General features: G+C 37.3%; 2 protein-coding genes and 1 pseudogene across 13 annotated transcripts in view; all 3 read left to right on the top strand.

Annotated features, from left to right (window-relative positions):
* ABHD18 (abhydrolase domain containing 18) overlaps positions 1 to 12,525 on the top strand; it is a 38,022-nt gene extending 25,497 nt beyond the window's left edge. For all 7 annotated transcript variants that reach the window (XM_088792617.1, XM_074338536.2, XM_074338537.2 and 4 more), the window contains 6 exons: positions 670 to 808; positions 2,702 to 2,791; positions 3,442 to 3,543; positions 5,923 to 6,301; positions 6,740 to 6,902; positions 10,192 to 12,525. In XM_088792617.1, coding sequence (XP_088648743.1) covers positions 670 to 808; positions 2,702 to 2,791; positions 3,442 to 3,543; positions 5,923 to 6,301; positions 6,740 to 6,902; positions 10,192 to 10,243 — 925 coding nt within the window. In that variant the 3' untranslated portion in view covers positions 10,244 to 12,525. The remainder of the gene's footprint in view (positions 1 to 669; positions 809 to 2,701; positions 2,792 to 3,441; positions 3,544 to 5,922; positions 6,302 to 6,739; positions 6,903 to 10,191) is intronic.
* A 138-nt stretch (positions 12,526 to 12,663) lies between these two features.
* Positions 12,664 to 15,878, top strand: LOC148755296 (translationally-controlled tumor protein-like; annotated as a pseudogene).
* Positions 15,879 to 19,892: 4,014 nt separating this feature from the next.
* Positions 19,893 to 26,175, top strand: part of LARP1B (La ribonucleoprotein 1B) — an 87,285-nt gene continuing 81,002 nt past the window's right edge. For 2 of the 6 annotated variants that reach the window (XR_002138897.3, XM_074338533.2), the window contains exon 1: positions 19,897 to 20,724. Coding sequence is in view for 4 of the 6 variants with exons in the window: in XM_074338533.2 (XP_074194634.2) it covers positions 20,244 to 20,724 (481 nt within the window). In the remaining 2 variants the exon portion in view is untranslated. Of the gene's footprint in view, positions 20,725 to 23,394; positions 23,468 to 26,175 lie in introns of all 6 variants that reach the window. The other 4 variants (XM_019749019.3, XM_019749018.3, XM_019749017.3 and 1 more) reach the window with 4 other exon arrangements.

Genomic DNA, 26,175 nt, shown 5'->3' with positions numbered 1-26,175 from the left:
TAAATTAAAACATGTATTTTTATAAAAATTTATTTTTCCAATATTGTATTATATTTATAACTTAAGTATTTTTGTGACAACAAGCAACGAACTTAAGATTATGGTAATACATGAGCCTAGTATTAGGTTAAATCTTTCACATTGCTTTTTAAAAAATGTTATGCTTTAAGTTCTATTGTATTAAGTCCTTTCAAAGGACTTAGATCAATAGTGGTAACTTAACTAAAAATTTGCAATATAGAAATATTATTTTCCCACAAATATTTTAACAGCTTTTTTAAAGTGCCATCAAATAAATAAGATTTTCTTTTCCGAACTTCAAAATAGTTAAATAGTTGAAATTCAATAAAGATTATATGCTTTTGAGCAGATATAACTTGTAAAACTAAGTTTTAGGTGATTAATACTATGTCAAACAGTATTAGTATAGTAGCACTCTAATTCCATCAACTTAGTCCATTGTTTTACTTAGCAATCTGGTCCTTTAAAAGAAAACCTTGGGGAGCACTTGAGATCTTGCTCCCCGTTTCATGTAGTCGTTTGCCTCAAATAAATTCATAAAAATTCAAAAACAGAAAAACTTGAAGTCTGTCTGCCTACTATAAATTTGCATATGTTAATAAAACGTAAATACATAAAATAATTTTCTTTTTTGTTTTGTGAGGCTAGGAGGTCCAGCTTAAAAAACGTGTCTGACCTATTTGTGATGGGAGGAGCTCTTGTTTTAGAATCTGCAGCTCTCTTGCACTGGCTAGAGAGGGAGGGTTACGGACCTCTAGGAATGACCGGAATATCCATGGGAGGACACGTAAGCCTTTCATTCAACTGATTTTTAATTGTGACTATGTTTATAAGATCTAGGGAATCTAGTTATTTTAAAATTTCATTTTAGGTATAGAATTAGTTTTAGTTTTGGTGAAAGCAGAAACAGATTCTAAAATTTCATTCCAGTTATGAATTAATATTATTCTTTTGTACGATTAAACATTGATTGTACTTACTCCACAGGTCTATCTCGGGTATTAGATTCAATGTTTTATTAAATGTTGATTATAAACTTAACAGAAGGTTCACATATAAATGTCTCATTTTTGGTAAAAATGGCTAATTTGGAAAATACTTTTCATTTATCTCTTATCTCTATCCCTAGTACCACCAGCCTATTTTACTTTCGTCTTCTAGAGTGTACTCAAACAGCCTCCTAATTGGTTTCTCTGTCTCTAGTCTTTTCTCTTATTCATCTTTTTCTTAACAGTTGTTCTCCACACCGTCCGTAGTGATCTTCCTAAATCTGATCTCTGCTCTTCTGCTTAAAACCTGCCGCAGGCTTGTTGTTGCACCCGGCTCTAGCTAGGCCGGTGCTGGCATCCTTCCAGTGCCCCGTCCACGTCCTTTCACCCAGCTGAATAACAGCTTGCTCCTCTGGTTCTAATTTAGAGCTTACTTCCTGTGAGAAGCTCTTCCTGACTCCTAGCCCTACTTACTCCAGACTATACTTCACCTCTCCTTATTGTACTTCACAGTACTGTGATTAGTACTTTTTTAGCAATCTGTTTGCTCCATGAAGCAGTAGATTCAGTGAGAGCCAGGAATATGCTCTGGTTCATTACCTGGACATATTAGTCACTGAGTACCTTAGAAAAATATAGTTTGTTGTAAGTCATTTCAATTATAAATTTAAGTTCAAAAATTTACTCAAAGCAATTACCAAAGAGTGAACCTGATAATATTAGCTTCAAAAACTTAACTCAAATTCAAAACAACTACTACCAGACAGCAAAACTGAAGGGTGAAAAAGGATTTGTTTTCCTACCTACTAGTGTTTCCATTGTTATAATATAGGTTGGGGCTTTACAATTGCACCTGGACCGCTTACTGCCTCTTAGCTGGTTTTTCCCACCTCAGATCTCATCCTCTCTAACCAATCCCATAAAAGACTGTCATTTAGCTTCCTTGAATCACTTCTTGAAAATGCCACTTGTTTGCTCAGGCCTCTACTAGTTCCCCAGTATCTACAGAAAAAGGGACCTGTCATCTGATCCTGATCATCTTTCCAGCCCTACCTATCTCCCTGGCCCACTGGCCACCTGTGCCCCAGCGACCAGCCAAGCTGAAGTCTGCTGGCTATTCCCGTAGCAGACTCTGCTTTCTCACCATCTTGCCTTTGATCATACTGTCGTCTTTATATGGAAAACAACACCCCATCTTTCATTTTCCCTTCTCTAAACACACACATTACATATTTTACATCAGTTATATATTCTGCTTTGTAGTTTACCACATTCTTGGCACCTTTCCATCAACTTCAAGGATCTGAGATTTTATAGTTGTCATTTTGCTGTACCTGAGCAAGTCACTCAGGTAATGTGTGCTTTGCCTGCTGCCCAGCCTCTGCATCTCTGCATGTTTGCTCTATATTTACCAGTAGAAAAGCTCTCTGGGAAGGGTCTTGAGGTTACTTAAAATTTTCTAATATACTTTATTGCTTTCTAAGGGGGAAGTTATAGGTCATTGTTGAATTTATAATTTGGGAAATTTGAAGAGGTTGCTAGACATTCTCAGGAGTGTTTAGAGACTTTGTGTTCATGTTTTATCTCACCAACTATTACACAGAATGCTTGTTAATATTAAATATTTTTTATTTTAATGACTAGAAAGTTTAAACAAAAGCTCTCTAACTGACTCTGTTAACGTATTACAGATGGCTTCCTTAGCGGTATCCAATTGGCCTAAGCCCATGCCATTGATTCCATGTCTCTCTTGGTCCACAGCTTCTGGGGTCTTCACTACGGTAATTGAATTGTAATTAATATTTAGATAGCTATATATGATTAAAGGTAATTGTTTGGGGGCTCCCAAAATCACCCCCAGGTTTGGTGATTCACTAAAAGGAATCACAGGACTCAGCATGTGGTCGTACGCATGACTAAGACTTTTTACAGCAAAAGGATACAGTACAGAATCAGCAAAGGGAAAAGGTGCACAGGGCAAAGTCCAGGGGACGCCAGGCCCAAGCTTCCAGTGGACTCTCCCAGGATGTGTGTGATTCCTCCAGCAGTGAGCTGTGACAGTCCATTAGTGCAGCTCGCTTGGGGCCTAGGAGTCCAGGGTTTTCCTCAGGCGTCAGTCACTTAGGCACCCTCTGCCTAGCATGTGCCAAAATTCCAGAAGGAAAGCAGGTGTTCACCAGAAACTACATTGTTTGTACAAGCACCTTGGGCCCAGAGACCCACTTTATCCTTTAAGAAGTTTTATATCAGGGTAAAGAACTGTTTATTAGTCAGGTTCCCAGACTCCAGTCAAGGTCCAACCTTACAAGCAGGCCTTTCTAAAGATAGGAAATCTTGAGCTTGCTGTTCTCTTATCTGCACAGTAATAATAAAAATTTGGGAAAAAATGCTCTATGGTGTGATTTGCTCTTAATTTAGTTTGTTATTTCAGGGCGTGCTGAGTAAATCAATTAATTGGAAGGAGTTGGAAAAGCAGTATTATACAGAGACAGTTTATGAGGAAGAAATTATTCACATGCTTGAATATTGTGGAGTAAGTATTTTTAATTTCTGTATAACATTGGGGGGAAAGTTGATTGTGTTTAATGATTCAAATTTTTAAGAAGAATTGTAATTTCTTAAAAAGCAGTCCTATTTTTTACTTTTTAAAATAAAATACAAATATAAAAAATAATGAAATACAGATATGCTAAGAAAATGTATGGCTTACTACATATTTCTTTTAAGTGTCTTTTAATCTGTAAGTTCCCTTCCATCCCTTTCTTAACCTTAAAATTTGTCTATTGAGAAACTTGGGCTATTTACCTGTAGAGTTCCTCACAGTCTAGATTTTTCTGATTGCATCCTCATGGTCCAGTTTAGCATGTTCCTCCATGCTCTGTGATGCCTGAAGATTGGTAACTAGGTCTGGAGGCTTAATTAAACTCAGTTTTTATTCCTTTGTTAACAGTATGGGAAGCATATAATATCTGGTTGTCTCTTTTTTGTGGTATAAGCCTCCATTAATGCTTACTGCCTGCAGTTAATTTTTTGAGGGTTACAAAATTCTGATATTCTAATCCTTTCGTTACTTTTTCATTTATTACTTTGAGTACTTTCATAAAAAAGTACTTCTCTCATCATTATTTGCTTACCTAGTAGTTCATATAGTAAAGGCAGGAAAAATGTTTGATTCTTTCCCTTAATTTGCCACTTTTCAGGATAATGAATTGGTTCCCTATTACACCCCTAAGTGACCAATTCTATTTATGAATTTTTTTCTTTTCATAAATTTAAAAATTTCCAACAGTCACTTTAAAAGTTACTAAGAATAACAACAAAAAAATCTCAGAAAGAAAAGGTGTTTTTCGGGCTGGCCCGGTGGCTCAGGTGGTTGGAGCGCTATGCTTGTAATGCCGAGGTCGCCAGTTCGATTCCCACATGGGCCAGTGAGCTGCACCCTCTACAGCTAAGATTGTGAAGGACGGCTCTCCCTGAAACTGGGCTGCCATGAGCAGCCAGAGGTTGGCGTGGACTGCTGTGAACTGCGATGAGTGGCCGATGGACGACTGGCAACTGACTGCCTCAGCTGGGGGCGGGGGGAGCACAAGGCTCATACCAGCATGGGGACACAACTAGACTGAGAAACAATGGCTTGAACCGGAGTGGGGGGGGGGGGGGGGGCTGAAGAAAGCGGGGGAAGAAAAGGGATCTTTCTACTACCGTGTTTCCCTGAAAATAAGACCAGGTCTTATATTAATTTTTGCTCCAAAAGACACATTAGGGCTTATGTTCAGGGGATGTCATCCTGAAAAATCATGCTAGGGCTATTTTCCGTTTAGGTCTTATTTTTGGGGAAACACGGTATCAGTGAGGAGTTCTTATTTATAATTTCATCATTTACAAACCTCACTCTTACAAAGTAAGTCTAGTTAATTACTTGCCTGAGAACTCATTACAAAATAGCTCTACCTGCTAGTTAGTTCTTCGTGATCCACCATACATACAATCAGAGAGATACTTGTATTGGAGAGCTTATGAGAAAACTTAACCATGCATTTTTTTAAGGGAGGTTCATACATTTGACAGTTTTTCAGTTGAAATTATGTTATATTTATAAGTCCTTAAATTTAGTACATGCTTCTGAGATTTTAATGGGTAATATTTTTTCTGTGATAATTTTTAATTCTTAGTTCAATCTGAGAAAGGGATTTGGAGTGGCTGGTGTATTACTGCCAGGATACACTCGTAAGACTTTTGGTAATTCATCTATTTCCAAACTTTGGCAATAAAAACATGAGGCAGACTAAATGATTTATTGTTCAGTAGGAAACATTTAGCCATAAAGTATACAAGTCATTTATCTTAGTACTCAGTTAAATTTTGACATCTCTTTTCCTTTTTTTTTTTTGTGGTAAAATATGCACAACATTAAATATACCATTTTAACCATTTTTACGTATACGTTTCAGTGGGATTAAGTAGATTCACATTGTTGTGTGACCATCATCTCCTCCATCACCACCATCCAATTGCAGAATGTTTCATCTTTCTAAACTGAACCTCTGTCCCCATTAAACATAACTCTCCATTCCCTCATCCTCCCAGCCTCTGGCAACCACCATTCAACCTTCTGTCTCTATGACTTTGACTATTCTAGGTTTTCATAAAAGTGGAGTCACACAGTATTTGTCCTTTTGTGCCTGGCTTATTCATTTAATACAATGTCTTCAGAATTCATCCATGTTTTAGCATGTGTCGGAATTTCCTTCCCTTTTAAGACCTAATAATAATCCATTGTACGTGTGTTACACATTTTGTTTTTCCATTTATTCGTTGATGGACATTTGTGATATCTCTTTGTTTTAACAAGGCTGTTAAATAAAATCCTATTTTGTATTAAATGATATTTTCTTTTCTTTCATATATTTAGACAGATTCTTTCAAAATGGGACAAGAGTTCGTGAAACGCTTCCCTAGCAGTACAGACAAGCTCACTAACCTTAATCTAGTTTCTAGAACTTTAAATTTAGATATGACAGACCAAGTTGTGTCCCCAAAACCTGCTGAGTGCCGTAAATCTAGTAAAACATCTTTCAGTGCCACATCAGAAGAACTCTTGTTGCAAGATACCTCTAAGATGGAGTGCTTCAATCAAACACTTTCAAACAACAAAAGTATTTACACAAGTTGTAATCCTCAGTCATACCACCTACTCAGTGAAGAACAAAGAAGAAAGAATCTTCAGAAAGAATCTTTAATATTTATGAAAGGAGTCATGGATGAATGTACTCATGTCGCAAATTTCTCAGGTACGAATTTTTATATGAAATTGAGAATATTTGCTGATGTGTAAATATTTGTGAAATATTTTTAAGGACGTTTTATGAGATAATTTTATATTTTCAAGAGTATCTTTATTGTTGGCTCCGGAATGTTTTCCAAGAAAAGTTGATTCTTTAAATATCGTATTTTATCCATGATAATCTAAGACCATCTTATTAGTTCCTTAAAAACATTGGATTTTTATGTCTTTAGAATATTCATTTCACTGTATTAGAGATGATATTATGATATGGTATATTATAGTTGATATTTAACCTAATCAAATATAGTTCCAGTTTGACAACTGTTTTACTTACTGTACTGTATGATGTGTTTTATTTTCTAATACAATTACAGTACTTATATAAAAATCTTAGAGATTTGTAAAAGTGTGTATGTTGCATGTTTTAAAATCCTATACCTAGTTCCAGTTGACCCAAGCCTCATTATAGTGGTTCAAGCCAAAGAAGATGCCTACATTCCCCGAACAGGAGTTCGAAGTCTACAAGAAATTTGGCCTGGCTGTGAAATCCGTTATCTAGAAGGAGGTCATATCAGTGCTTATCTTTTTAAACAAGGAATCTTCAGGTAAGATGATTGATTGGTCTAAACAGGTGTCTATTTATTTGTTTGTTTCTAGATTTTTTTTTGTCTCAACAAATATAAAAGATTGGGTATTTTTATTGTATGTTTTAATCCGCTTGTTTCCTCCCTGCCTCCCCCAATTCTCACATTGTGGTACTCTCCTTTCTTGTCCTGTTCTTTTCTTTTTTTTTTCCTAGAGAACTAGGAAGTAACATATGATAGGCATGTTTTATTGTGTGGTTTTACCCTCTTCAGATGTTAACAGCCAGGTGTTTTAGGGGGTAGGGAGGAACAACAGGGTTTATAAAACTTGCTTTGGTTCATCTTGAGTTTTCTACTCCATTTGGATATTCTGCTCTCACAATGGCCTGAGTATCTGTGGAAAATCTAGCAATGTTTTTCAGGAGCAAGTGAATATTGCACCTTAAATGAGAAGTGCAATGTTGGTTTTAATGTTAATGACCTTTTATGACTTCAGTATTTGTTAGAACTTATAAAAACTTTTATAACTCGTTTTTTGGTATCCTGCATTATTTCTACTTGTATTCAAATTTGATGGCAAAAGGTATCATTGAAATATATTTATCATTAATGGTTAAATTAATTCACATAAACTGCCTAGATCAGTATCCTCTGTGTAATAAGTATTCCCAAACTTCCAGCTGGATAGCTATATAATACGAAAATAATGTGTACTATACATTTGACATGTTTTAATTCTTTTTAATCTAAGAAATAGTTATTTGTTAATGTTGTTAATGTTAGTTAATGTTATTTGTTAATAGTTATTTGTTAATAATAGTTAATGTTGTTACTTATTTAGTTCAACTTCTAGATACTGCCTTTTTGAGTACAGAATACAGACATTCTTTAAGTCTGTAATGTCTTGAAGCATATAATAAACCTCCCTTTTATTATATAATCTTTTAAAAAAACATTTGTTCAGCATTTGAGTCCGTGTTAGTGAGCAGACTACCTACCCAATGTGACCTGTGGCACAGCAAAACTAAAACAACAAAAATAAAACAAAGCAAAAATTGTGACTACTTAGCGTTGCTAGGGTTGCTCAAGCAGAGTCTAAAGTTCTGTTGTATTTGTGAATACAGAAAACCCACATGCTTGCTTTAGTAAATCAGTATCATATAAATTTTTCTCTTTTATGTGTCTAAGTGGGAGTGTGGCTGAGAAGAATAGCTTCTCAGCTATTCAGGAAGAATAGCTATGGATATAATCAAAGTCAGCTGTAAAAACTCAAAAGTGCTCATTTAAAGGCTTCATTTGAGAAAGGTAAATGTTAGCTGTTCCCATGTGCCAGGTACTAAAGCAATTGCTTCATAAGTTATTAACCCCATTACAAAGAAATACAGGGAAGAAAAAAAATTAAATAACTTGCTCAGGTGGAGTCAGTCACTTCAAAATCTAACGAAGTTCAGATGACATTGGAATTGAATTTTTAAAACTTCATTCTTCTCACTCACCAGATGTAAAACAAGCCACTCCTTTATGTGATACAATATCTATTTTGTGTTGTTATCTAGAACTGATCGATAATACAAGTGAATGCGAGACTGTTCGAATGATTTAAAAGGCATATGTTAGTATGCCTCTCCTAACCCTCCTCATACCATGTACACAAGCGTGCGCTGCAACGCTTAGGCACCAGGAAGTAAAAGATATGTATTCTAGCAGAGCAACTGCCCAGGACTAACTCTGGGCGAAAAACTATCCAGCGGACAAACATCTCAGGGCCCTCTCTTTCTCTCTCACCTGCAGTCAACTATTACTCTTACAACTGCCCTAAAACAAAATATCTTTATGTGTTTATACCAACATGCCAATGTCCATCTTTAATTTGTTTCCCTTCTCATTGTTTGTCACATTTTACTAGGAATACATTTTTGAGCCAAACAAATACAATTGTGATGGAAAGCCGTGTCTTCCCATCATGTTGGAAATCATAATCTTTCAGTAGGCTGCTGATTTTAAAGATAACCTTAATATCTTTTTAAAGATGTGGGGAAATGCTTAGGATACAGAATTAATATGATGTCATAGTTATTTAAGTTGGGTGAAAACATAGAGGTATGTAAGCATTTTAAAAAGCATAGAGGAAATATATGAAAATTTTAAAGTAGATATCTTAAAGTAATTGGATTTTGACTTTTTTCCTGTTCTATATTTTTGGATTTTCTGAACATTCTACTATGAAAATGTAGAATTTCACAATATGAAAAAAAAAACAAGCTTTAAAAATAGTATCTTATGGACCTGGGCCAGATCAATTTGACTATTCCTTTCTAATTAAAATATTAAACTTTGTAAGCGGGCATTTTCCCGCCAAATCGCGTCGTAACACAGGGCTTTTTTGACATTTTCTCGCCAAAATTAGACTTTCCGTAAAATATTCATATCTTTCAATCTATTTGATATTTTTCTATGAAACTTTCAGTGTTTTAGTTTAAAAAGAGGTCTCTATTTATTTACTTTGCAAAATTTTTGCCGGTTCCAACTAGAGGCGATATGACGAGTTTACTCGTTTCCCACAAACAATGTATTAAAATACCCAGTAAAGTTAATGTAGGAAACTAAGGGTTTTGCTTTTAAGTTCAGTTGCTAGGGACATGTTTTTTTAAATAAACAGAAAGCATCTATATTATAGTCTATGAAATAGATTGACTATTACATTCTGAAAAGTTATATAGCCAGTTAATATTCAACAAACGACAAAATAAAAACAATAGCTTTTCCCTTTTTATCATTTTATGTATTATACATATATACCGGGGTGCCAAAAAAGGAAATGTACACATTTCAGGAGATGTTACCTATGTATAACTTTTTCAAGTTGAATTGAATTACGTAGCAATGTGTAGTATGACGTTCGCTCAAAAGATGGCATCAATCAAATGAATGCTAGCGACATTCATTGTATTACAATTTAATATAATTTTTTCCTTTCTTAAAATGTGTATACATTTTTTTGGCACCCTCTGTATAGATGCAAACATATTATATAAATCCTAAGGCACAAAAAAGTGCTTCACAGAAAAAATGGTACTTCGGAACCCATCATCAGCTGGAAGTACATTTGAGGTTTTCCAGTAGTGGTGAAGTTACCTGGATCCAAATACGCACTCTCAGGTACCTGCCTCTTTCACAGCTATTTGGAGAGGAGGTCAGGTTGCAAGTCAAAGGTAATTTTGGAAATAACTTACTGTAAAAGCACTCTCTGTTGTTCCCCCCCCCTTTTTTTGCTAATTACTTGTAGTTTTTCTTTCCTTTTTAATTTTAGACAAGCCATCTATGATGCATTTGAACGCTTTCTCCAAAAATATGCTAACTAATTGGATCACTGTAATCAGCGTAGTCATCATGCTTCTTACAAAAGGAGTTTCATCCTTTGATGATGTGAAGAACAAGCAGACACCACGATATATCTAACTGCTACCAATTTAGTCTGGAATCCAGTGTTACAGATCAGTCAACTATAACCTTTAAATGCATTTGAATAACTTTAAACCAGTATTTGGATGAAATGATGTTGAAGTATTTTGTTATTGTTTATGGGAATCCCATACACTCGATATATAATTTGTTTTTACTATTTATGAAAACTTTACATTTTAAATTATAATTTATTAAGTTATTAATTAAAATAAATTTATTCATAGAAACCATTGGTTTTTATAGAACTGCCAAATCAAACAAAGTATGTAATACATCAGCCTGTATTGTATACCCTTGTATATTTCTACTATTGACTTACTTTGAGAAATGTGTATTTTTTTTAATGGAACCATAGTGAATTTATAATATTATTTTCACCTTTAATTTTCTGCCATGAAAATATTTATGATGTGTAAAATCAGTGTTAACTTTGAATTCTAAAAAATCCTGAGTGTTTCATATGTAAGTGATTTAATTAAAATGAGTGTGAAAATGCAGATAAGATGTGTAAGACGTCGCCAAACTTTAAAACTGACAAATATTAGGTTAGGAAAAAAAGCCAAACGTATGTTTCCTACTTAAAAACTTTCAATTCATGAAAAATGGAAATAATGTGTTGCATTAATTGATAGATATCATGTCTTCACATTTTCTTATATACCTACTCTGGGTTTGCTAAACATCTAACTTTACTTTAGGCTAACTTTACTTAACAGCTTTGATTTTTTAATTTCAAAAATTAATGGTCACAATGAAATCGAATTGTTCCAAATGAACTTTACAGAAAAGGTATAACTACTAACTTTTTTAAATTGGAAGATTTCATGGCTAGATTTGGTGCTTTTCATGATAAACTTCTCAAGCTAAGAGTTAAAGTATTCTTAAAAAGTAGAAAATATATTTGGGTGTTGTATCAAGGCTTGGAATAAATGTATTTGAGTTTTATTTGTTTGAAATCTGTGATGTCTATAGATTATTTTTAAATTGTAGTCTTAATCTAGTTAGGATATTTAAATTATAATGTGCCTTTGTAGCATTTTTTAAAGGTGATTTTGTCACTCTAATGCCTTCATCACCTTAATTTTTAAAACCTTTAAAAATTATTAATGTAAAGTCATCGATGGCAAGAGATGTAAATTCTTCTTTTCCTTTTTTCCTTCTCTTTTTGGAGTTAGAAGTTCTGTAAAACTGCTTTGGTGTAACAAACCCACATGGTTACAGCCATTTAAGCTATAGCAATTTTACATGTTCAGACTAGAACCTTTACTTTTAATTGAAACTATAAAAATCTAAAGTTCTTCTATAATATACCTGTTAAAGATAAAGTAAAACTTATTGTCAACATGAATTACAAGTATTTTCTTTTGTATATTGTGAGGTAGTATGATTGAATGCTTTCTGAGCAATGGCTTCAGTAAAACCAATACTTTATTTTTCACATAAGTATTTCTCACTAAGAAATAATGAACTATGGTGTGTGACTGAAATTTTATTTCATTTTAATTAACTCTTAGGCATAACTAATTTTTCCCAAATAAATGTGAAAGAAGGTATTTTAAAATTTTTGTTTCTTAACCATGTTTTAAGGATATATTCATGCAGCTACCTAACATGATTGAAAGTACAAAATACCTTTTCTTGAAGTTTTTGTCTACTCCCGCCAAAATAGTGACCAGCTTCATCACATACACACACACACCCATGTGCTATCTGTCATTTGGGGACATAAACTGCTAGAAATTATTTAGGCCAGGGTTGTAAACTGGCAGTTGATACAGGCCAGCGTGGCCCACAGCTGTTCCATCCTGTGTGCATAACATTTCAAAATTTGAAACATGGTTAGATTGGCATGCATTCCAAGTTTGCCACATACCCCTGGACTCCCTCTTATACTAGACTAGTTACTACTTTGTGGTTCCTACGTATCCCTGAAGACATCTGAGTTTGACACCCGATTTAGATTTGTAATTAGAAAACTTTTCTGAATTTCATGATTTGCTAATGTAATTACTATTAAATAATTTTAGCATATACATTTTAGATGCTTTCTTATGAATGTATTTTTAATGTGGTGCTTTCTCTTGTAAAGACTATTGAATTGTTAATACTGTAACTGAAATTTTTAAAATCATTTCCAAGTATTTTATACTTCACAATAAAAGCTTATTTAAAAAGTTAATTATTTATGTTCAAGAGGTATTATTCTAAATATAGAAAATATGTGTCATGTTTGATTAATGTATCCAAACTTGAATTGAGTATGTGTTCCTCCTTAGTAATATTATGACTCAAACAATGTAAGGCAGAAATAAGCTAGGGAGGCTCCAGCAGAATAATTAGTGTTCAGTATCTACAACAAGACCCAGATTTTCCCTCCAAATATGTGTGATCCCAGGGAAACCAGCATTCTGACAGACCACTGTTATCTGAATATTGTATAACTCACTACAACATTGGATATGATTGCATTTACACTAGTAAATATACTACAAACAAAATCTAAAAATAAGAACTTACCTATAGGATGCAGTTGGACTGGGAATGGGGGTCGTGGGCAGAGGCTGCTATAGAAACTGGCTTTGGAAGTAAAAGGAAAGATTATAGCAGCTTAGACAAAAGGAAAAGGTACATTTTGCAGGAGTAGAATAACTTAATTCTAGGAATATTCACATAGGCAGAATCCTAGGAAATCAATGATTGTATAAAGGACTTTGAAAATAGTTTTAACTAGAAAATGTTGAACCAAAGAACCCAGAAACATTTTCTTCAGGACCAAAAGAGCAAATGTGCAGATTCACCAGACTGTGCTAATTAAAAGAAAAAGTAAACAACTGTAAAAAGTCTAATCTGTGATGGATGTAAAACAATTTTCCTATATACAGTACCTGAGTAAATTCCACAAAGGAAGAAGTACCCTAGCAGTTTGTTGCTCAAAGTTTGGCCAGTAGATTGGCAGCATCAACAATAACTTACAATAACACAAATAATAGTAATAATTATTTTTTAAAATACACTAAAAATAGCTTTTCCCCCCGCTTCCCTCTCCCCCCACTACCGCTCCTGCTAAGCCAGCGCTGCTGGCTCCTTTCAGCTGCCATCATGATCATCTACGGGGACCTCATCAGCCGTGATGTATTCTCCGGTATCTATGAGATCCGGGAGATCGCTGATGGGCTGTGCCCGGAGGTGGAGGTGAAGATGGTCAGTAGGACAGAGGGTAACATTGGTGGAAAAGCCTCCCCTGAAGGCCCCAAGGGTGAAGGTACCAAAAGCACAGTCACTGGTGTTGATACTGTCATGAACCATCATTTGCAGGAAATCAGCTTCACAAAAGAAGCCTACAAGGAGTACATCAAGGATGACATGAAATCAATCGAAGGGAAACTTGAAGAACAGAGACCAGAAGGAGGAAACCCTTTTTATGATGGGCTGTAGAACAAATCAAGCACATCCTTGCTAATTTCCAAAATTACCAATTCTTTATTGGTGAAAACATGAATACAGATGGCACGGTTGCTCTGCTGGACTGCTGTGAGTTTGGGGTGACCCCATATATAATTTTTCTTTAAGGATGATTTAGAAATGGAAGAATGCTGACAAAGTTGGCCATTTGGATCCATCACCTGTCGTCATAACTGGCTGCTGCTGTTCATCCATACACCAGGACTAGCTCTCGTTTATTTTTACCTTGATTTATTTGGAGTGGAGGCATTGTTTTTAAGAAAAAACATGTCATGTTAGGTTGCCTAAAAATAAAATGCATTTAAACTCATTTGAGAGAATGCCTCTTAGTTTAATACATATTTTAATCCATCCCATGTAGCATTCCTGGAGAAGCTACAGCTTGCTTGTAGGCCACTGCTATAAAGCATGAGACTGTCTTCAGATAACTTCTACAGTGAAAACTACTACTGGGACTGGAATATAAAAAGCAAGGATCAAAAAATCTTAATTCGGAGTTGAAGTGAAGGGAAAGACCATGCTCACAGCTCATCCAACATTTGAAGTAGATTCCTTAGACATTTCATTACCTACAAATGGAAATAAATGCTGGAAGAGATAACCAAAAGAATAAAAGACTAATACAATTAGAAGGAGAGAAAAAAACAACCAAAAATAAAGTATAAGTACAAAAAAGCATAACCTTTTCCAGGTTTCAAAGAACAGCGATTTTCAAAGAATAGGGTATAGAAGGGGTTAGTAACCTTTACGAATTTGTCAATGTAAGAAACGTCCAAACCTATAGAAAATTTGTATAAGCATTGATTTGATGACATATTCCGGGAAGCAAGATCTCAAATGCTCCCAGAGTAACAGTTTGCAGCTTGTTTTATGCATTTGAAATTACGGAGGGAACATAAGGAAAATTACATGGCGGTCAGAAAAGCAAGGTGGAGATTGGATTACAGGATAGTTAACAAGATTATGGGTTCTCTTGAGGGTTAATACCCCTTCCAGGGGTATTCTGGTATTTCAAAGGTATGCTAACCTAGATGCACAAGCACAATGGACAGGGCTGGCTTAACACATTTCACTAAAGAAGTTATAGGCCTGGGGTGGGACTCCCCACCAGGACCTGCCCAGTGAGGAATTTATGATCAGATAACCCTGTGAGGTTATTTTCTGTAGGACCCCCCTTTTTTTTTTGTCCACATTGTAAAAGAAAAAAAAGACTAAATCGGGTGGCAGGAAAGACAGAGAGCTTTGACTATCAATCCTAGCTATTGGCAGTTCTTAGGCAAGACACTTAAACATTTGAGAGTTCCTATTTCTGTTAAACTGGCCTATTAAAACCCACCCCACTTACAAGTAAACAGAGCTACCTAACCAGCAACAGCAGTGTTGTGGAAAGGTAACCTAGATTTGTTCTGAAACTGTTTGCATAGCAAGCACTGTGTTTCTTTTTACCAATCTGCACAGTACAGATAAGTGAAAAAAGCAAAATTTTCTGAAGTTGCTTTTACTCTCACTGTATGTAAGATTGAATGTGTCAGTTGTATTTATTAAAGGGAAGATGCATGTAATGCTTTTCAAACAGACATTAATGTTGGCCTTGTCTTGAAGGTTGGAGATCACTGGAAGTATTTAGTATTTATCCAGGCATTTAGCTCATGCTTATGATAAACAGGGCCCAACGCTCTGTGACTTGGAGGTAATGGTGTGAATCTTGTTGAAAAATTGGTCTTTTAAAGTCATTTTATAGGAAGTTAAAAAATAAAAATCTCTGGGTTCAGTTTTATCTTCTTTGGAGAAAGACTTTGAAACAAGATTGTATCTAATATAGTCTTTGAAATCTCTCTAGCATTAAGTACAGCTGTTTGCACATTGGGTCTTTGCCAGCTTGAACCTAAATTGCACTGGTAATAAAAACAAAGATGTTGTTTCCTGTGGGACTTTACTTTCCTGAGACAGTAGGGGGAGGAGGAGCAGGAGAAGGAGTGGGTTCCATCATCTGATGATACATTAGCATACTACAAACAAAAAACAAGGCTCATTGAACAATGTGATCAAGTTTGTATAAGGATAATTAGGTGTTTCATAACTTCTGAGGGCCTAGAGAACCATTCTCCCTCTGAAAAGAACCCTATACCTGTGCTCTAGATTCCAGTTTTCTGTTATTGAAAAAAAAAAAAATCAGGTCACAGCTTCAGGTTCACAATCTTTAGTCGGTCATTCTTAGTTCCCTTTTGATATTCCAGTTTTAAGATCATTTGCCTGATGGTCAATGTCCGTGAATATGCATTTAAAGCTTTTGAGAGGATACAATGCATCAGGGAGATTATTGTGGTATGATAACCATAAGCATAATTTCAAATGTTTAGAATACTTCAGAGTCATATTCAAGACCCAAACCAACCAAAATCAAACAAGTCAAAGACCCTACTGAAGGAGTCACCTTTTTAAGCCAAATGGTTTGATCAGTAATCTTATGTAATTGAGTCCCAGAAGTATTAATCCAAGTGCCACAGATGGGACTGGCCACAACTCAGATCCCTCCTTCCTCAGCTAAAACATAATCAAGGGCTATCCTATTATCAAGAACAACTTTGGCCAAAGAGTCTAAGGATCAATATCTTCAAGAGTTAAGGAGAGGTTCCTGATCATAGATAGCCTCATTTACATTTATTCCTAACCAGGGAAGTAGGGTCTGCCAAAGGAAGTGAATTCTGAATCTGAATGCCTCCTGGTAGCTCTTTTCTAACGTGAGGATGTAAATCCAGAAAAGCTGACAAATGAGGTGTCTTACTTCCTTTGTGAAAAGTTAAGGGCACAGTTAGCTAACCTAAGAGGCATCACCCAGTTATGTGCCAACCATTTAGGCATTCATAGACCCAAGGTGAATAGTAATCACCACAAAGATAAATCCTGGTGGTACAAACCACTTCCACCAAGGTGGCAGTATTAATGGATTCATTCACAGGATTGTTCCATTCACGTGTTTAAACCAGGGGTCAGTTAGGTTTTCAGCACATTTGTAAGTCTCCTAGCCTGAAATAAAAAGTTATACATTCCAGAGGTTATATAGAACCAGCCTTTACACAAAACAAGACAGACAAATGTGTGCACATTAACACTGTAATTTTTTTTTTTTTATATAAATTTAAACATTCACCGTATTGCTTGATCACACCTCGTCCAAAGGAGGGAGAGGGAACCCACTGATACACTCTGGACAGGTCAGCCCTCCCAGGCGCAAGAGCAGGAAAAGGGTGGAAAGCAGATATGTAGGGGCAAACAGAAAGCAGGTGAAGTTGTTTACAAGAAGCAGTTATGCGGAAACAGAAGTTATTAATATGTATTTAAAAGACAGCTAACGCCCTTCACTGACATTATAGGCACTGCACTACAGTGGCGATCGCAAACACCTACTGTTGAGTTCTTTAGAGACCTTTCGAACACACATTTACCCTCCAATTGTTCTTTCTGCAAGCACAACCTATTTTCAAGAAAGTCTTCCTGTGTTTCTTCAATGAAGTACTTTTATGATTTTCACCTTATTAAAAAAAGCAACAAACAAAACCAGTATCACAGAGAAAAGCACAGGCCCAAAATGGTGTCACTTCTCCTAAAATCCCATGATACTAAACCTAGATTCACTACCTAATTGCAGTTTCAAACTCTATATAAACATAATCAACCAGTCCGGAATTTTCTGGTTAACACCAGTGAGGTAATCTCCATAGAAAGAGGCAATCTGCATGATAAAGATCATTCCTCCCTCCAAAAAACAGATGTCTTGGAACTTTTTTTTCCTTGCCCCTCCCTTCTTCCTATAAAAACTTTCATTTTGTACAACTCTTCAGAGAGCCCTTCTGGTTGTTCCTAAGATGCTGCCCAATTCATGAATTGCTCAATAAAGCCCATTCGATCTTCAAATTTACTGGGCCGAATTTTGTTTTTTGCCTCTACCAACGATGGTTAGGTAGCCCATATGAATCGAACTTTGGAGAACTATTCCACATAACCTTTTTCTCAACTGAATCAGTCTTTAATCCACATGTACTCTGCACAACAATGTTTCTGTCAATGACTGACCATGTATCAGAAAGTGGTCCCATGAGATTATAATGGAACTGAAAAATTTCTGTCACCCAGTGAAATCATAACCATCATAGTGTCACAGCGCAACACATTACTCATGTGTTTTGTGGTGATGCTAGTGTAAACCTACTGTGCTGCCAGTGCTGTAAAAGTATAGCCCATTACAATTAGGTGCAATACATAATACTCGATAATAAATGACTTATTTATGTATTTACTATACTTTTAATCATTATTTTAGTGTACTTTTTACATTAGTGTATCTTAGTGTATTTAGTGTACAGTTTCCTGTAAAACAGTATGCCGTTACTCCAGCAGCAGCTTCACACCCTTACGTTTACCTCGTTTCTTGATTGCATCATCTTCTCTTGTGCTTAGTTTAATCCCGTATTGTTTTGTATAGTAACACACTATATAGCCTTGTAGCTTAGAAGCAACAGGCTATATATAGCATATATCCTAGGTGTGGAGTAGGCTATACCATACACCAAGAGTATAAGTACACTGCATGGTATCTGCACAACAAAGAAATTGCCTATTGACACATTTCTCAGAACACATCCCCATTGGTAAGCAGTGTATAGTTAAATAGCTGGTAAAATAGAATGTCTCTCTGAGTCTTATTTGTTGATAGGCATTTGTAAGAGTCAGGATTACCTGGCAGGACTCCAATGGCCGATTACAACAGGAAGAGAAGCTACTAGATTGGTGCAAAAGTAATTAGTTGAAACCCAAAGCTTCACCAATAAAGGAGCCAGTCAAGATGGTGCCTCTCTGGGAATATAGGTGGAAATACGCCCTATTTAACTAGGAATGGGTTTAGGTTGCATAGGGTCAGGTAAATTGGAAACTAGTAAATTGGAAAACAAGAAAGGCCTTATTGTTTACGGCTGTTGTAATGTATGAATAGTTTACTGGCCTTATGAAATTAAATAATTTGTGCCTAGTACAAGTTTTGAATACCGAAGAATATATTTGAGTTTAATGTGGTTGAGGTGAGACTCATGGGAGTGGAGTCCTATACAAATTGTCTGCCTAGTTTGACAGCTGTAAAACTGAACCCACTTTCAGCAACCTTGCACCTGAACATAAACCTTATTAGCTCATAAATACACGCACATGAAACCAATTTAATCACTTGTTGAATCTGAGTGCCAAGTATTATAGAAAGTTCTTACCAGATTTTTAAAATCAAAACCTATTTGTACCTTTCTAGCATATCCATTCCAGGAAAAAATATTTGGGACATGGTTAATTTGTAAACAAGTGTTCTCTCTACAAATTAAAGAAACAGGTAATTTTTTTAAAAGCTGGCGAAATATTTTTTATTTTTTTTATTTTTTTACTCAAGAGGCACTTCAAAAATATTTCAGTTCGTGGGTAGTAACAGGGGTGGGGAAGAGCACCAGCCTAAGTGCCTGAGCAAAGGTTTAATAAACCGTTACCTACAGATCACACTTTTTTCATTTTGGACGTGGTTCAGTATTACAGGTGACTGCGGTGCTCCAGAGCGCCAGGGGGGCACTTGGTCACCGAGCGACGCTACAGACGCTGGGGGATTATTGTAGAGCCACCCGGAGTGGGCTGCGAGATTACCCCGCCTCGCCTGAGCGCCGGGGGCAAAGCGACCTCCCCGGGCGCCAAGTGCGTAGCCCGCTCGGCACTCGTCCGCCGTCGTCCCAGAGCTGCGCGCAGCGAGTCACAGAGGCCCGATGCGCGACCCGCCCCTGCGCCGGGGCTGCCGGAGCCCGAGAGCCGGGAACCTCCCAGCTCGCCCTCCTTCCCCCTCGGCTGGCCGCTGGGGCGGGGGCGGGGGCGGCCCTCAGGCCGGGCGGCACCCGGACGGGATCCGCAGGCAGCTATCGCGGGCGGCGGCCTGGCGAGGGCAGAAGCCGCTGAGGAGCCACGTCACGCTCCTCCCGGAGGCCCCGCCCCGCCGCCAAGCCGGCCCCCGCGGACCTCCCCTCCACGCCCCGCGAGCAATTACCGGCTCTAGGGGCGCGCGCCTCTCCGACTCCGCTAGAGGTCCTCCAGCCGCCTCGCTGCACCTCCGTCGTTGCCCGCGCCAGGTGAGGGCTCCCGGCTGCGGCGCCCGGCACGGGCTGGCTGGCTCGCGGCGTGTGTCGCTGAAGCGGGCGGCGCTGGCGGGCGGTTAGCGCTCCGTTCGACGCGGGGAGGAGCGGCACGCCGGGCGCTGCACGGCCTCGGCCGACGCGGGCGGCGGTGGCGACGGCGGCCGGGCTCTCGGGCTCCCTGCCTCAGGCCGGAGCCAGTCGGCGCCCGGGCGGAGAGACGGGCAGCCGGGCTTCCTGGCCCCGGGCTTCCCCCGGCTGTGGCGGCTGGGGCAAGGGGACGATGTCTGCTCGCGCCCCGGTGCCCGCCGCTCACTCTCGGGACGAGCCGCCCGCGGCGGCCGCTGAGGAGTCGCTGTTGCCCGCGGCGAACTGGCAGGCCGGGCAGCTGCCCGCGCCCGAACGGGAAGGCAAAGAGGCAGCGAGGGACGAGAGGGCGGCGACCGCTACCAGCGCGGGGGCGCGGGGAGAGCCGTCGCCCGCGCCAGTCCTGGGACACAGTGTACCCCAGGCGGCGGTGCCCGTGAGGCCTCTTGCGCTGCACCTGGCGCACAAGGCGCGCGGGCAAGGGGGCCCCTTCGGCGGGGAGCCGCTGCCGCCGCGGGACCCGCCAGTGGAGGACGCCCCGGAGGAGGAGGCGGCGGCCGGCCCTGAGGAAAAGCCGCAGCCGCCGCTGCCACCTAAGGAGAACCCCTGGACCAGAAAGCCTGCTCAGCACCTGTCCCCCGCCGCGTCGGGGCTGCTGCCGCCCCCACTTGAATCAGGTCTGTGGCTCCTCTGTGGTGGGCCCCGGGGGGGCAGGGTGTGCACAGGCGACGCGCGTGGCGCCGAAGCTGCCGCGGGGCGGGGGAGGGGCAGGTCTCCTTTCCCTGTCAGTCAGAGGTATTTTGTTCCAAGGTGTCATTCACTCTGCCAATTTACATAAATGGGCATCTGGGACGGGAGCGGCAGGAAGAGGTGGGACCTCTTGACGGGTGGGTGAACGTAACTCGGGCTCGGCGGGCCCGATCGTGTTTTGCCCCCACGTGTTGAGTGCCTCGGGAAAGCTAACTTTAGGGAGCTAGCTATGGCAGTTCACCCTGTAGAAGGGCTTTTTCAACAGAGGTGTGAAGCAAGGGATTTATTTGAGTGTGGAAGCGCAGTAGTGATTTTTGGTTAATTGTGAAATAATTGATAAGGTTAAAATTGCACTGTTTTCAAAACACTAAGTAGTCATTAAAAATGAGACTATGTTGTACTTGCTACTAAAATGCTTTGAGTTACGACTGTGGTGGAAAATAATTGAAGTAGGATAGTTGACGTGAGAGTGGATTGCACAGTAGGTCAATGGTAGTCTTCTCACATTCAGTTAGCCCTCCTTCCCTTTAGAGATTAGATTATGTCACTGCCTTTGCATGCTGACCAATACCGGCTAGCCCTTGGTGCTTTCTTTTGGTTGTAGCAACAGCGTGTTGTTTTGTCTTTTTTTTTTAAGTTTACATGGAAATAGTAAATAGAAGCAAGACAAAAAGTAATTATCTCCTAGTTTTTCTGTTTTCTTTTCTTTTTTTGTGGAAAGAAAAGCAGGTTCATTCAGAATGCCAGCATTCTGTGATGATGGTGGAATCCTGTCCCAAATCCCACCCTTTTCCTAGTTTGTCTTTCTAAAATTAAGTTGTAGTAAATTAATTGAACTTTTTCATGTAGACATTACAGCTGTTTACTTGTAATTCTTGACTTTTTCTTAAAATTAAACGTTAACTGGGATAAGAAAATTTGAGCATATTTACAGGATTGTGAAGATAATTAATTGAGATGAAGGGTATGGTATAAAAGTAAGGTGATAGCATTTGCACAGTTAATACTCATCATTCTTGATAAATTTTGACACTTGGCAGAAAAAACTACTGAAAAATTTGTTCAGCATTTAATGTTGCAACCATTCTCTTCTGCAAAGATGGTTGTTTACTACTATTACTACTACTGTTACTAACTGAAGAGAACAAAAATCTTAAAGCAAAATTTCCATAAAATTTAGAGAAGAGAAGGAAAGCCCTGGTGATCTTAATGGCTGTCTCACCTCCCTACTTCTAGACCTACACCATTAAACATTATATTCAGTGAACTACCAAAAACACTGAACTCTTTGTAGATTGTAAAATCAATTTGACAGGTTTTTAAATCATTAAGGTAAAACCATTTTAATTGCAAATGACCTTGTGAAAAATATTTAATAGTTTAATATAATTAACCTACAGGTGCCTTTATTGAGGATCTTAATCTTTGTTGGAAATTAAGAACAAGCTGATGCTGGATGTATTTATGGTGTTGTTCATGGGAATTTTAGTTTTGCTGATGTCTCTCTCTAGGCAACCCTTCTGTTCTTGGCATCCGTTCTGTTCCCGCAGGTCTTCTGTTCTTCAGACTTGGAGTTGTATAGTAACTTAAAGTCTCTCTTCTGTACTGACTCTACACTGTCTACTACAGCTTCTATTTGCAGTTCATGAATAACTTAGGTACTATAAGTAAGGGATTGTGCTGAAGAAATGCATTGTCCGAGACACTTGGGGTTCTAATCCAGACATTGTTAATAACTAGCTAGTTGACTTCTGGCAAGATTTCTGAGCCTTGTAAATGAATGAAGTGGATGAATTCATCTCTTCCAATTCTTAATACCAGAGTGCCATATAAAACTGGGTGCCTTGGCTTCCTATTTTCCTAAGTGAATTTACAACTTCTAGAATAATGAAATAGGAGCAGAGGACCTTTAGGGTCCAGAGAAGGTAAAAACTAGGGAATGCAAAATTAATACAATTATCTGATTGTAGGAGGCCTGTATAATTTATCTGATAGACGAGCATATTCTTGAGGGAAAGGGAAGTGTGTTAATTATGCTGGTATAATACACTTAAACCCTGTCTATCCAGGCCAAACCTGGATTTATTGTGACTCTCTTAACGAAGTACAAGGATTCCTTCCATCAAACTTCTCCAGAGAGTTTATTACCACAGAAACATTATAGGAAATGTAGAGGAGTATTTCAGGATCTGTAATCATGCGTTTTCAGGTGAGGCATTCTTGCTTCTTCAGCCCTTGTGAGATGCTTTTGGGATGGTTCTGGCTTATGCATGGCTGTTTTTGGTAATCCAGATAACTGCCCACCTCTTTCAACCAAAGCCTGGCCCACCCAAGAGGCCTAAAATAGTTTCATTGCAGTGTTTAATTGTAAGGAGTCCAGCAAATATTGTTCCTCAATCTGTCCTAACCTTGTTTAAAGTAGTTTTATTTATTTGGGGGCACCTTTATTAAAATCACAAAATGAGATTTATTAATTGCTTACCTGTAGCCATGGTTACATTTTACATATTAAAATTAGCTTTCTAATATTTTAATTCTTTTACAGAAACGTGGTGTATAAAAATACTGATTTTTTTTTCCACCTTTTTTATCCTTAGTCTATCTCTGACTCCATCAATCCTTTCTCCCAGTGTCTGCTCTACAGCTGTTATTACCCTAGTAACATTTTAAGTAAGTTATATAAATGATACATAAATATTTTCTCCTTGTAAAAACTGAGCTTTTGATGTCCCTTTCAAAAACAGAGATAATCATTTTACCAGTTTACTGAATATCCTTCTAAATCTGTGCCGTGATTTACAAATAACAGTGTTTTGTATATGCCTTTAGAACATACCATCCTCCGTTTTTAATTTTTTTATTAGTTTCAGGTGTGCAAAACAAGATAATGATTAGACATTTATACCACAACAAAGTGATAACCCCGCCAAATCTACTATCCATCTGACATTCTCCATATAACTATTAAAATACCATTGACTATATTCCCTATGATGTACTTTACATCTTGTGACCATATATATGTATATATACACACACACACATATATGACATTCTGTGTTTTATTAGCTTCAGGTGTACAGCGCAGTGGTTAGGCATTTATATAATCCATGAAGTGATCCCCCTGATAAGTCCAGTGCCCATCTGACACCCTACATAGTCTCTACAACATTATTGATTATATTTTCCATACTGTGTTTCACATCCCCATGACTATCTTGTGACTACCAATTTATATTTCCTAATTTCTTCACCTTTCTCACCCATCCTCCCACACCCTCCCATCTAGCAACCATCAGTTTGTTCTCTATTTATAAGTCTATTTCTGTTTTGCTTGCTGGTTTGTTCTGTTTAGATTAGACACATAAGTGAGATCATATGGTATTTGTCTTTCTCAGCATCCTCTGTTTTTCATTTAGAGTATTGGTTGACCCTTTTTTCTTATTACCATTAATGAGGTTTTTAAAAACTATTTTTATTGAGGTATAATTGACACAACATTAATTTTAGGTATACAACATATGATTCAATATTTGTATATATTTCAAAATGATCACCTCAATAAATCTAGTTAACATCTTTCCCCATACATACGTACTTTTAGTTTTTTCATGTGATAAGGTTGGGCCTTTTTAAACCCCTTTAAAAATTTGCTGAGAAGTAGTCCATAAATATAACTGACATACCGTGTTTCCCTGAAAATAGGACCTAGCTGGACAGTCAGCTCTAATGTGTCTTTTGGAGCAAAAATTAATATAAGACCCGGTATTATATTTATTATATTAGATTATATTTATTATATTTATATAGTATAGTATACTATACTTTATATTATATTATATTTATATATTACAGAATAGTATATTTTATATTATATATTTATGTATTATGTTATAATATTATATTATAGACCCGGTCTTATAGTAAAATAAGACTTGGTCTTATATTAATTTTTGCTCCAAAAGACGCATTAGAGCTGATTGTCCGGGTAGGTCTTACTTTTGGGGAAACACGGCAGTTAATTTAGCCATTTATCTGTTGATCAGCATCTTGGTTGTTTCAAAAATTTTTATACGTACCTCTTGTATGTCTGACTTTCTCTAGGATAGATGATAAGTGGAATTGTTAGGTCACGGGTATTTGTTAGTTGGCAGGCTGCTCTCTAAAGTGATTGTACAAATGGATGCTCCCACTTTTAAAGTATGAGAATTAAGTATTTATTTTACTTTTTTAAAGCACTGATTTGTTGTAGAAACATAATATTTTCCTCTTAAACAGATTTCTCTCTTAAATATAATAAAATGTGAAATACTGATTGCTGTCAATTAATTTTATTATTTAAGACTTTGTTAAAGGTTATGGTCATGAAAATTAAAGTGAGTAAAATCGCTCGTTATGTTGCAGTTGTTGTTTTTATTATTCAAGTTCCTGAAATGAATTGTTTTCCTGATCTATTTAGAATTATTTCCTTATAGATTCTTAGGGTTAAAGAGCAGTATTTTAAATAGTAAATACTGGAATATTATTGGAGTAAATATTGGAATATTACTCAAAAAAGTTGTGCTAGTACAGTGTCCCACTAATGATGTTATATAAATGGAGATAGGAAGATCACACACTCATTTATGTATATTTATATGTACTTGAAGCCACTAGTAGCTTAAATTTGTTAAAATTTTATAGGTTGGCTTTTTCAGTCTTAGGTTTTCTCTATAATGACATGCAGGGTAATTTCCTCCATGTTAGTTAAAACATGGAAAAGTGAAAAAATTTCTTTGTTAGGCTTGTTTTCCGTGTGAATATAAAGTTATATTTAAAACCTGATGGACAGCTTTCCATATCAATACATAACAGAGTTATCTTATTTATTAAAAGTTTTACATTATTTTGTATAGATGTGCCATAATATAACTTTCCCATATTAATGAATGTAAAAGTTATCTAAATACAGTTACCAGCAAAGCTGCAGTGAACATCTTATATAGACATCTTTGTACCTTGTCTTGATTCCCAGATAATTTCCCAGGAATGAAATTGCTTTATTAAAAAGTACATACATTTTAAGTAATAGATTATCCTTGAAAGATTACATTACTGCACACGAAAGAAATGTCCATTTTTTGTATAGGCTGGCTGGCGAACACAGGGCATTCCCTTTTTTTCTCAATGTGATAGGTGAAAAATGTTTTTAGTTTGCATTTCTTTATTAGTGCAATTGAGTATCATTTCATGTTTGACCATTTGTATTTCTTTTTTGAATCACATGTTAATCTTTTACTCAGATTTATTAATTAGTGTATTTATAAAAGCTCATCATCCTTTTAATGGAAAAAGACTGAGTTGATGAGGTGGTCTTCTTCATGTTGAACTTGGAATTA

This window comes from Rhinolophus sinicus, chromosome 15 (assembly GCF_057876585.1).
Source record: "Rhinolophus sinicus isolate RSI-liver-muscle chromosome 15, RSI-T2T, whole genome shotgun sequence".
Taxonomy (NCBI): domain Eukaryota; kingdom Metazoa; phylum Chordata; class Mammalia; order Chiroptera; family Rhinolophidae; genus Rhinolophus; species Rhinolophus sinicus.
The sequence above is the reverse complement of the archived record's forward strand: the minus strand, read 5'-3'. Positions and strand labels throughout refer to the sequence as shown.